Source organism: Anopheles merus, chromosome 3R (genome assembly GCF_017562075.2).
Source record: "Anopheles merus strain MAF chromosome 3R, AmerM5.1, whole genome shotgun sequence".
NCBI classification, from domain to species: Eukaryota; Metazoa; Arthropoda; class Insecta; order Diptera; family Culicidae; genus Anopheles; species Anopheles merus.
In genome coordinates, this window is record NC_054084.1 from 8,891,453 (window position 1) to 8,903,130 (window position 11,678).

The 11,678-nt window shown below is 49.0% G+C and overlaps 1 protein-coding gene across 9 annotated transcripts in view; it reads left to right on the forward strand.

The window, feature by feature from the left end:
- Window positions 1–11,678, forward strand: part of LOC121597251 (tyrosine-protein kinase Btk29A) — a 72,404-nt gene that overhangs the window by 44,931 nt on the left and 15,795 nt on the right. The window contains exon 1 of one of the 9 annotated variants that reach the window (XM_041922882.1): window positions 4,661–6,050. The exons of the other annotated variants lie outside the window; for them this stretch is intronic. Within the exon in view, the coding sequence (XP_041778816.1) occupies window positions 6,023–6,050 (28 nt within the window). The 5' untranslated portion in view covers window positions 4,661–6,022. Of the gene's footprint in view, window positions 1–4,660; window positions 6,051–11,678 lie in introns of those variants that run through there. 9 annotated transcript variants of the gene reach the window in all.

Genomic DNA, 11,678 nt, shown 5'->3' on the forward strand with positions numbered 1-11,678 from the left:
CACACACAAACACGCATACGGCCGGCGAGGGATGGATGCATCGCGGGAAGAAATCCGAAGACGGTTCGGGTTCTTGGAATCTTTTTCGGTTCCAATTGGAGAGGTAACATAAAACGCGCACAGACGGACGGACGGAGCAGCATGTATCTTTGCCGTTCTGGCCCTTGCTGTTGTTGTTGTTTTTTTTTTTGTGGGCAGAGGTTGATGTGTAAAGGTCAGCTTAACTTGAAGCAAGCGAACAACCTCAATATTTGTGAGGCGGATCGAATGCACGATAGAGACGGTATGGAAACCAGGAACAAACGAAAGACATAAGAACGAACTCGGAAGATTTCAGAAGTGAATGTTTTAAGGACGAAGAATGTATTTCAACCCCAAGATGACAGCTGACGAGCGGAAGAAGCAACACACTGCGTCGTCATTTCAGAATTGGATTTGAATTATTATTATCTACCCGGACGATTTCATTCGCTGACCCGGAGGAACTTCCCCATTCAAGAGTGTAGTGGGTAATTTGTTCTCGACATGGATCTGGTTTCACCCCCGAAATCCTGTTACGTTCTAGATGCATCCGACTAGGTCATTTGTAATGCATCGGGCGCTGGAATGTGGTGGGTGTCCCGGTTTATGTGGTCGCACCCCTATTAGGGGCATAATAAGAGCCGTGCCAAGATCGATCTTCATCTGGCGACATTCTTTTCCACGCCTTCGCCTTCTATACCAGCATCCCCCGTATCGCGTAACCCTCCGCACCCAACCAGTTTGAAGTAAATTTGAGCAGAAAATTACCATTTGAATCTAATGACACGGCGGTGGACGCACCCGCGCGGCGCGTTATCACAACATCCGTAATGTTGTCTGATTGCAATCAAATGAGAAGGGGAGAAGAAGCGACCGCTTGTTCGCGACACAGTTCTCACATTGCAGATTCGAATCAGCGAGTGGTGAAGAAGCACTCTGTCCCGCCGGGGTGGCTGTGGGCTGCCTGTGCACTGCAGTAAAGAAGCAATTTAGATTGATAGGCGCAAATGAGTTCGTGGTGTTCAATTTGTAAGCAATCTGTGCTGCAGTGCAATGCGCTGTGCCAGAAGGTAGAGGGAAGGCACAAGCACACAAACACACATTAACATTGCCATTTCTTCGAGCACTTTTCGGAGGTCGCACTGCTCCGGTGTGAGGGGCATTAGGATTGGATAAAGCTGACGTTTAGGCACCATTCGGCGAGATCCATTTGTGCGCGTCAATTGACGGTAATGTGTTTGGAAGATGAAATCCTCTTGCGCTGGAGGAGCCTGCCTCTTGTGTGTATGTGCGCGTAATTGAGTGATAGTTTCTCTTTTGCTTACCTTTTTTCATGCACTTGTGACTTATAAACTTTAAATTGACAGTTGATGGATGCTGATTGCAAATTCGATTGCTGTAGCGATAACACCCCTCCCTTGGTGGGTGCATCTCGGCATACACCACTCACCCATGCACACAGCGTGTTGTAACTTCTATTCGGACCATTGTGTCCATGTGTCGTACCTCTGGCCAACGCGCAGTCGACTTCGTGGGCTTTCGGGGTGGTGATTATCATCTCACGGGAGCTCCAAAACCAAACCGAACAAAAAAAAGCATCGCGTCGTGTTGCGTGAACACACAGCGAGCGTCCAAACAAAAACGCAACCTGAACAACAAGCCACTTCTCACCCCGAGGTGAGCTGCCTCTTGCGTTCGATGATGGAACTCGCTGCTGCTGTGTGGAGTTGGTTGCTTTCTTGGTTGCCTGCACTCCGCGTGATCCGGAGGTGATGAACTGGTCGATCCGATTTTACCGTTTAGCAACAAACATTTTGACCAAACCAACAGACCCCACTCTTCTCCCCACTCGAGATACCAATTAGCGCTCACACTCTCTTCTGAAGAGGTGTGAACGTCGTGTGTGATGGTGATGGTTTTGGGGGCAGAAATTGGTACGAGCTTCGGAGCACGTCGTCACCGTGCCTTCGACATTCGGTTGATAATGCAGGCTTTTGATCTCTCCCCAGGCGAGGGGTGGGCGGTGGGGTGGTGGCGGTTCATTTATGCCAATTTTCTACCCAAACTCTCTTCTGCTGTCACGGCAGGTTTTTCTCCCCTGATGTGAGCCTATATTTGAAGCACTTTTGGTTGTTGTTGTCGGATTTCACGGTTGGCATATAAATCCACCAAAAAACTGGCGAGGAAGAGAGCATGATGGATGAAAGGGAAAGTTGTGTGGTGGCTGGAGGATTTCAGCATTTTGGTGTGCTCCATGTTGCGCTGGAAAGTGATGATTATAGGGTGCTGGGGTTGTGTTTGGCGGATGTTTTTTTTTCGCGCATGTGTTTTCCCTTCATTTTGGGTCACCGGTTTCCACAAACACCACACAGTTTAGCAATTGAAAAGTGTGGGGAGTCTTGCGTCACGCTTATCATATCTATGGCGGTTACATTCATCAGCGTGTAAGGAAAATCCTATTTCGCAGTATCATTAGTGGAGCATGTGTATATCGCGTTTTTATTCGGGTTTTTACTGCGACGCAAACATTAGTGTGTCTTGTTTGCACAAGGCCAAGTTTAATGCGCATAACATAGCCGTTTGGGGAATTTAATTGCGTCTAAGCTTCTCAGTCGCAATGAAATGAATCAGCAAATATGACCTATATAACTGCCATGCTGTTACTAGTGGTTCAATTCTGCTTTATCCCTTCGTACTTCATCTCAAACAACAACAAAAACCCCTTGCAAGTGGACGTGTGACATACTTTCCTGAGGTCATGAGTTGCCCGCACAAGTGCATCATAATGCCTAACGAGAGTGCAATTTGTACGAGACACCCTTAGCAGACAATATGAAGAACACACTCACATACACATAGAAAAAAGGGCATGCCTTAATTATTTCCACCCAGTAACGTTCCATCCAACGGTGATGCATATCAGAAGGCAACAAAAAACGGGAATCCTTTATTCTCCATCTGTTTCCGGACAACCTGCATCTTGCTGTATAGTAGATGTACCGTACCCCGTGATGATCGTGATGATAAGGGGAAGAACTTGTGAACGAAGAGAACAGACCAGTGTGTAATAGTATTTTATTCAACCCCTTGCGGCCCCTTGATTGGCCGTGTAGTTTGCAGATATTTATCTGCCGTCCCCTGAGAGTGGTGATGGTGGGCTTCGCAGAAATAAAAGAGTCAAACGATACAATGTATACGCGCGTCCGTATCCGCAATGGGATCGAAAAAATGGGATGAGGCAGCGTGTAGTATAATTTAGTACACCTTAGTGAAGAAACAGGTCGATTGCTGCATCTTTAATATACTTTAATTCGATTTAAAAGAAATCGAATGCGATGCAAGTAACGGACGGGCTACACTCGACAATCTTCTCTCGAGAACAAGCTGGAAGAAGCAAGCAGGAAATAGTGTTGAATTTCCGTTTGATTTAAACTCTCCAAAACTCCTCCACTACTCAAGCCTCACTAGCACCAGCTCGCATACTCAACGTGTCTACGAGATATCTCAAATGTCTGTGCCCTTTTCGTCACCCATACAGAGTGTGTCTGTGTGCAAATATGTGTCTATTTGCTGGAGATAGCGGCTGTCGCATCCTATTCAAGCGGCCCGTACCTTCGTTTGCTTTGCATACATATCTCCCCTGTCGAAGCAATGCGGGCGAGCGCGCACTCACTCAGTTCAATACCCACTCGATGTGTATCTATTGGCTGAGTGCCACCCACCCGCATCTCCGCGCGGAATTGCACAGCCCCCCGCCCTGCTTCACTTTGTGAGATGTGGCGCCATATTTCGCTACCGAATGACTTATCTTCTGCAGCAGTAGCAGCAGCAGCGGCGCAAGAAATGAATCGCTAAACGAACATGGCGCTACCATTACCACCATTACAGAAGGCGAACCCCCCCATTTCAATAACATCGAATCTATTCTTGTAGCTGGCCCCACCAATACTAATGGCATCATTTTAGCCTCACTGCTCTCTATTTCAAGCTCCCAGCCGAACAGTCGCGGTTGTTCGATTCGTTTGCGCTTGAACTGCAGATGGATGCATCCAGTGTGGGTGTTGTGTTTTCGCCTCTTCCCGCATTGGCTCACCCACTACTATCCCCCCTCCCCCCACGACTGTCTCCATCCCCTCTGTACCACGCAAAAATGCACGATATTTTCTCATCACGATCTGTTTGGACTGTTCAATGCATGTTTTCTTCCTCTTCTTCTTCGCTTGTGTGTCTTATTGTGTTGCGCTCATGTTGCGATTGTTTGTAGTGGTGTTAGCACCGTGTGCGCAACATTTCGGGCCCCTCCACCGCCCCCTTCCTCTATCAAGAAAGGGAAACAACACATAACAACACGGCGGGTGAGCTCGAGCGCGCGCGCGCACTCGCCCGCGGTTGGAGCATTTTCCAACCAAATCTTGCACTTTGGATGCGCGCCGCGTCGCGTGATCGTTGGAGCGATGGAGGTGGTGGTGGTGGTGGTGGTGGAACCGAATGAGTGGCAAGCGCCTACTCAAGAGAGAGAGATATCTAGCCAGGCGCCCGACAGCCTAGAAAACTCCGGTGCCCTGCGAGGTTGGTGGGGGTGGGTGTTTGAGTGAAACAATGCCTTGACGAAAAGTAAAAGCGGGTGAGCGAACGGTCGGCCAGTTTCCATCGAGCGACTCCACCGTGCGGTCTATCTCTCGTGGTGTTCTGTGTGATTTTGTTTAGATTTTTCCAGCAACTGGTTCCGTACACTGTTTTGATTAGTGTATCAGTTTCTGTCTGTGTGTGTGTGCGTGTTTTTCTAAGCCGGAAAGTGATCTAGATATTGATCTCGATTCGCGATCGCGCACCGTCCGTCCTAGATGATCGCCCAGTGTCACCCGCTGGTGACTTGCTACCCTTGGGCTGCCATTGCACGCTGCCTTCTAGAGGGAGTGGAAGAATTTTCCTCATATAACCCCTTCATGATATATGTGTGCGAGAGAGAGAGAGCGAGGCTTGTGTAAAACAATGTCATAAAAGTTCTTGAACGGTTGTACGTCATCATCAGGTGTTCAAGAGAGATTGGAACAGTGAGGCACACGCGTTGTTACACCTGCAGTGCCCAGTGCAACAGACACAACAGCTCCCCAACTCCAAACCTGCCAGTTAGATGGTCTCTGTGAACGTCTCAAAAAGTGAAGGGGATCACCGTTTAGTGTGCAGTCTATGTGTGGATGATGTTCTAATGAAGGCTCCCTCCCCTCGGTCTGGAACACGGTGTGTGGAGTTCAACAGCGTGTGTTCGCAGAGATCGGAAATTAGTCGTCTGGTGTACTACTAGGTTTACACATCGCGTGTGTGCGAGTTCCGGTAGTAGTGCTGCATGGTGCGATTCTTTATTGGGAAAGTTAGTCCCAGGGTTTTGTGAACTCCTCAGCACCTCAATAGCTGGTGTTGTCACCTGTCGTGCGATAGATACATAGTGCTCTCTCTCTGCTAGACATCGGCCGTAGGAATTGGTGCAAACTGATAAGACACCCGCAGCACCAACAACCTCGGGGCAATCATTATCGTGACCATAACGGCTAGACGGAGGTCTCTATTACCGACACCTAGGTCTCCAGTAGTGAAGTGGGCCTAACAGTGTTTGTGTTTGTGGTGCTATTGATGCTATTGGTGTCATTATTCTTGGGCAGCTGGGTCCAATCGTCTGTGGGTGCTATATTTATCTCTTCGAATACAACAGCCAGCCCTCACACATAGTTACATACGTTGTGAAAGTGGGTGGTCGTCGACTTGTTTTTGGGTGAAGGGTGGAACGGTGTACTGTAGTGTGCTGTTGCAATATCAACATTCAAGCGATTCTGCAGTGTGTCTCGAGGGTGTTGTGCCCAACCACACCGGAGAAGAAGAAGTTCCGCGTCTCGTTGGCACTAGGACACCGGCTGGTGGATTCCGCGGCGTTGGCGAACAAGAAGGCGCCCTCTAGTGCTCAAGCGTAACCACCGTGAACGCGCACGGAGCGTTCGACGAAGCAATGACGCTACTGTCGGTCTGGAGACTAGGTAAGAGTGGCGTGTGTGGCGCAAGATGGTGTAGTACTTCATAATGTCATACTCGCCGCCGCCGCGAGCCGTTTTCGAAATCGAATTAATGCAAATGTATCCACAGCACAGGTTCTCACCGCTCAGTAGTCCACCTCAGTCCTACACTCATGCCCGTTCCACATCAAACCCCAGCTAATGGAAAAGGGTGTCCAGTTTTGTCGGTTTTATTATTGGCAACAATGTTACCAATTTCGCCAACAAAAGCTCGCTGTTGTACTCCACTGATCGGTGTTTCACGCCTCACGGCGGCGGACCTAACTTTGGGAGCGACACTTGCGCCCGCGACCCATTGTTTCGAGCGTTTTACGGTGCAGTTTACGGACGGGGAGGAGGTTTTGGGAGGAAAATGTCAACCTCTGTGTGTCGCACCTCGATCTCACGGCGATCCGCATTTGACACGAACGAAGCCTTCTACGGCGGGGGAACCCTTGGACTTGGCGTTGCACTGGCTTTGGGGTGGTATCATCATCTCGGAACGTGTAAACCGACACAAGGTGTCGTTGGTACACGGCGAGACCCACGACGAGCACGAGGAGTCAACTTACAACCTGTTCATGTTGGGTGCACACAAACACACACACTCACACACACATACACAATTACACACAAAGTCCTTGACGCGTCACGTTCAGTGCACGGTGGCGTGTGGTGCCACTGGCAGGTAACTTCTTGCCACCAAGCGTAGCGGAGGGAGCTTTTTTGCTTCATCTCTGGCGGACTTTTTTTGTAAAGGAGTGTCGCTCCAACCATTCGTCTCCAGAGATGTCCAGCGCCCCGGGGGAGGTAGGTGGGGAGCAACCAAAATCACGAATTAACCTTTTGCATGCCCTGCTCTCGTTCTCCAGCAACAGCGGCAGTGGAGTTTCATTCTAGCCGCTGTACGCGACCGGAGCGCCAAAACGACAACTTCGCTTCGCTGCTCGACCATACACTCCGCAACTCTACGTTGAGCCGAGTGGTTTCATAATCTCCCTTCGATCGGCGATGTTTGCACACCGATCATCGACACAGAAGGCAGCGGCGGGGCAAGAGTAGTGTCCCTTTCGTCTCTTCCTCTTCCACTCGATCCTCTCTCGGGGGGACCACAAGTCATCAGGCAGAGTCCATCGCAATCGCCACCACGATTTGACCTCCGATGGGCTAACGCGTCGTGGGTTCGTCTCTGTTCGATCTTTGTACGATTGCGATGTGTCCTCCGTGGCCGAGATTTTGAGCGTGTGTACTACACACACACATACACATACGCTACACACGCGTCGTTCAAGATTCGATAGGATTTATGAGTGTGCCAATTTCTGAACCTCCCACTGCACTCTGTGCTACGGTTGATCTAACCCCAGCGTTTTGTGGGGTCAAAATCATTGCTTCTCCTCCCTGTCCCTTTGAGTGTTCCCTTTCCGTTTGGTGGCAGAGCTTCATCACCATCATCATCGTGATCGTGCTCCAGTGTACACTAGTGAAAGAGATGGATCGTAAGGGTCATGAGATCGTACCCGATGAACGGTTCACTTTCAGCGTGGAGAGAGAGAAATTAAGCGCCGCTAGTTTGATCTGTGCGAGCATCGATCGACATACGGCGATGATGATGATGATGGTACACGTGAAACGGTGGTTGGTAACCTTTGTTTTTTTGTTCGTGCCGTCTTGGACGATCTCCGTAAATCCAGCAATTTCATCAACGTTCACCCACCCCATTTGTTATGCTGTTGCGGCTGACGTAGTGTAGTGTGCCTTCTTGCGAGCAGGCATTTTAGGTTTGTTTCACTTTCCGTTCGATTGATGTTGGTGTGGTGGTGTCGTGTAGGTTTTTATACTGTTGTTGTTGTTGTAAGGTACGGCTCCTCTACGTAAATCAATCTGTACGGTTCACGAGGTGAGCCCGATCCCTCTACTTATGCCCTCTCGCTCTCTCTCTCTCTCTCTCTCTTCTCGGGGCTAATGAAGTGCAATTTACCCTAATTGATTCTGTCCATCACGTCTCGTTAGCGGTTGTTTGATACTTTTTAAGGGCTCCGGTAATCGGTTGGCGATGCAAGATTTATTGTGGGCCTCTTTGGGGAAGGAAGGGCCGCCAACAATAGCGAAACACTTAACCGCGGTCAATAGTAGCGGGTAAGCGGCAGTTTATTTAAGCTCTCGCTCTGTGTATGAGAGATGGGGTATGGTAAATATTATGAGCAAAGCAAAAAAGCGTTTGCCAATGTGCTAATGATTGAAAAATAATTGTTAAACAAAGCGACACTGCACGGAGAAGCAAATGCCTTCAGAGCATACGACTCTGGGGTGTCTCTCAGAATGTGATGCACCTTTCTGTACACCAGCTACAAGTTTTAATGATCGTGTTTTTTTACTCCCTACACTTCCTGAAACCTTCGAGACGACGAGCAATTAGTGCCCGTCGCGCAGGACAGAGCAACATAAACACAGTTAATCCTCGCTTTTGTACACGAACACTTGCTCTGTATGCTGTCGATGCAAAACAACGATCCTCGATCGGAGATGGATACTGTGAAGAATATAAAAAAAAAAAAAAACACACCTGTCAACCAAGCGATGCAGCCAATGCCGATGTCCTTGTCGCGTTTTTGGTTCGGTTTGTACTTAAAAGGCGACGAACGTTTGCTGTCCAAACTAATCTCCTGTCCGGCCGCGGTGCAAACGCTCCCCTTGTGCTCCATCCATGATCATGCTGCAGCTCAGCTGTGTTGTGGCAAAGCAGGTGAGAGAATCTTTTATGGAGCACCCGGGCATTACCACCGACCGGACAATTAATTCAATTTGGCTTAATGAGCAGTGTGACAAGTGAGCCGCGCGGCTCGTTGCATACACCTCGGGTGTGCCATTGCTGACAAATGGAAGCTGTTTCCGCGGTAATGCGCACGGCTACACCGGTGACTGACACACAATAATAATAGGATAATGTGACATCGTTTAGTCGTGGGGGGGCCGGGTGTGTCTAACACCCTCCCGCATGTACCGCGCATGTGGTTGAGGTGGGGCCATAAGTAGCTACCAACCGTGTTGCATTAGGCGGTATAGTCCGCCAATCCGCATCAGAAAGAGAAGCCTACAATTCGCGGGTTGTATGTGTTTGCTAAACGATTCTAACTTCTGGTAATAAAAGGGGGAAGGCTTGCGAAGCTTTTGGGGTCGGCAAAATGGTACTTTTGATACCGCCCGCATTATAATGATAGCATCAATTACAACACAACATCACCTTTGTGGAGGTCCCGTTTGTATGCAGTGCGCTGTTTAATGTCTTGTTGTGTTAATTTCATGTAACATCCATCACACAGCCACGCACGGATCCGGATGAATGATCGAGTGGAGAAAACAATTGATTTCTTCCTCCCTCCAACACTCTCACTCTCTGCCGCTTGTTCATCACGGGTCTTGGCATCTTGGGATGGGAGAAAAGTCACTATCGGAACGGCGGGAGAAATTTTCCATTGGAAAATTGATTCCAATTTTTTACTCATTCATGCGTCCGAACGGCGGGTGCGGTGGCTGGTTTGATCGACGCTGGTCTTATGGTGTGTTTGTTTATTGCCTGATACCACGGGGAGGTGAACCAGCCAGCATTGACCGGCATCACACAGCGTCCGAGGGGATGCCGCCGCGAGTACACACGCATAACCTCACCACTTCTCTTTGTGGCATTTAATTTTCACTTTCACCCAACATAACACTTTACGCCCAAACGGTTCGAAATCGAATACCTGCCTGTGGTGGTGGCGTCCATTTGAGTTGCAGGCGATGCGAATCAAAACCCCCAAGCTCTACCAAAGTTGTACTACAGAGTGATGTGGGAATGTTTGCAACCACCAGCGGTCTACCAATTGCAGTAGAAAACAAACATTTAATGTTGCTTGCTAGAAAAGTACAACGTGTGCAGCTCGTGTTAACATTTAACATCATCATTGTGGTAGTTGCTAACACATATATGAGGGCGAATATGAGGTGAAAATATAAATCATGTTCAAGAGAGTTGTACTAATGTCATGTTTTAATGTAGTAAAATTAGGGAAATTCGCGAAACTAGAGCCCGCAAAGCCTCCATCGGTTGTTACCCGATGGTTTAACATTACCATTTTCTGCACCCTTTCCCAGTGACGTCAGACGCGCCGTGATGTAACATCCACAGTTTTAGGGTCGTCTTTCCCTCCAGCACCTCGAGATACCCGATACAATGTCCACCCTGTCCATGCCGTCGCTCGATTGCGTACTCATTTAAACCGGTTGGATTATCATTTTTCACATCACGATAAGTAGTACTGTGGTGCGGCGCCCTGCGCGATCGCGAATTAAGCTTGGTCTCGCCGTGCACTTCTCCGCTCTTAATTCCATCGCTCTCTTCAACAAGTGGCCCCCTACTGCACACACGTGCGCTAACACTAGCTGGGTGGCGGCTCCGGGTGGCGATGTTTGCGAAAGTTCTCACTTTCCTTCCACGGGTGAGAAGGGCCCTCCTCTCTTCGCGAGCTCATCGGCCACAAAATCAGGGACATTAGGAAACCGTCCGTCGGAGTGGTCCGCGATAAAGCGTTAAGCTCTTTGCACCATGCCTGAGCTACTGTACACTTGGGCAGCAGCTTTGGTTGTGCTGCTGCCATCGGCTCGTGCATCGCCAGCTGATAGGACAGAAGGACGTCCTTTTTTAATGGGCGGCTTCGAGTGGACTTTTTAAACGCTTTATTAAGCTCCAAAATTCAACACTCCAAACCACTTGTGTGTGTGCGTTTTTTGTTGTTGTGACGGTGGACGGCAGTGAAGACCTTCAGCAAAGCTGAATGGTGGCAAAGTTAATGCTAAAGAAGCACGCCATCGAAGGTGCTTAAAAAAAGGGAGGTGTTGCTAAAGTTTAAGTGTGCCGTTTTCAGCCCGGCTCTCTCGTGTGCTTTCGGTATCGGTTTCGCTTGACGGGGCCGCTTTAGCTTTTCATTTACATTGAATGAAGTGGTGGAAAATTCGCTCCGGCTTGGTTTGGGGTGGATGTGTGTGTGTGTGTGTGTGGGTTCCCGCCTTCTGCACGGGGGGCCGTACCCCTCTCGGAGGTGGGTCTGACCTCCAGCTGACCTACGCGGTGATTTGGCAATGCACGCGGTATTAATATGTTTGTGTAATGCGATTGCGGCACGTGCAGGCGTAAGGGGTGTAATGGTAATTTAGCGCAGCACGCAATCAATGTGAATTGAATTGGATTAATTCGGCGATGGTGGCGTCGGAATGGGTAATTTTGTTTGCTAAAATACGGTAAACGAATGAGGTAAACAATAATTTGCATATCGATCGCGTTTTCAAACATAATTCTAAAACTGCTGTTCGTTTTAAGCGAATTGAAACCGTAACTGTACAACACTTTCGAGCTAAAAACGAGTGCAAACCAATTCTGTAAAGCTATTTACTGTCCAATAACACAGTAAGGATGATAAATCATTCCTCAATTCCGTGGGCGAGGCAGCGCATCTTCCCTGCAGTGCAGCAGAGACCGTTGAAGGTGGAACCAACACCCGGACGCGGTTGCATTCCCACGGTTGTAAAATACGCTGCGCTCCCAAATGTGTGCCGCCCTGGTGAGCTCTGACG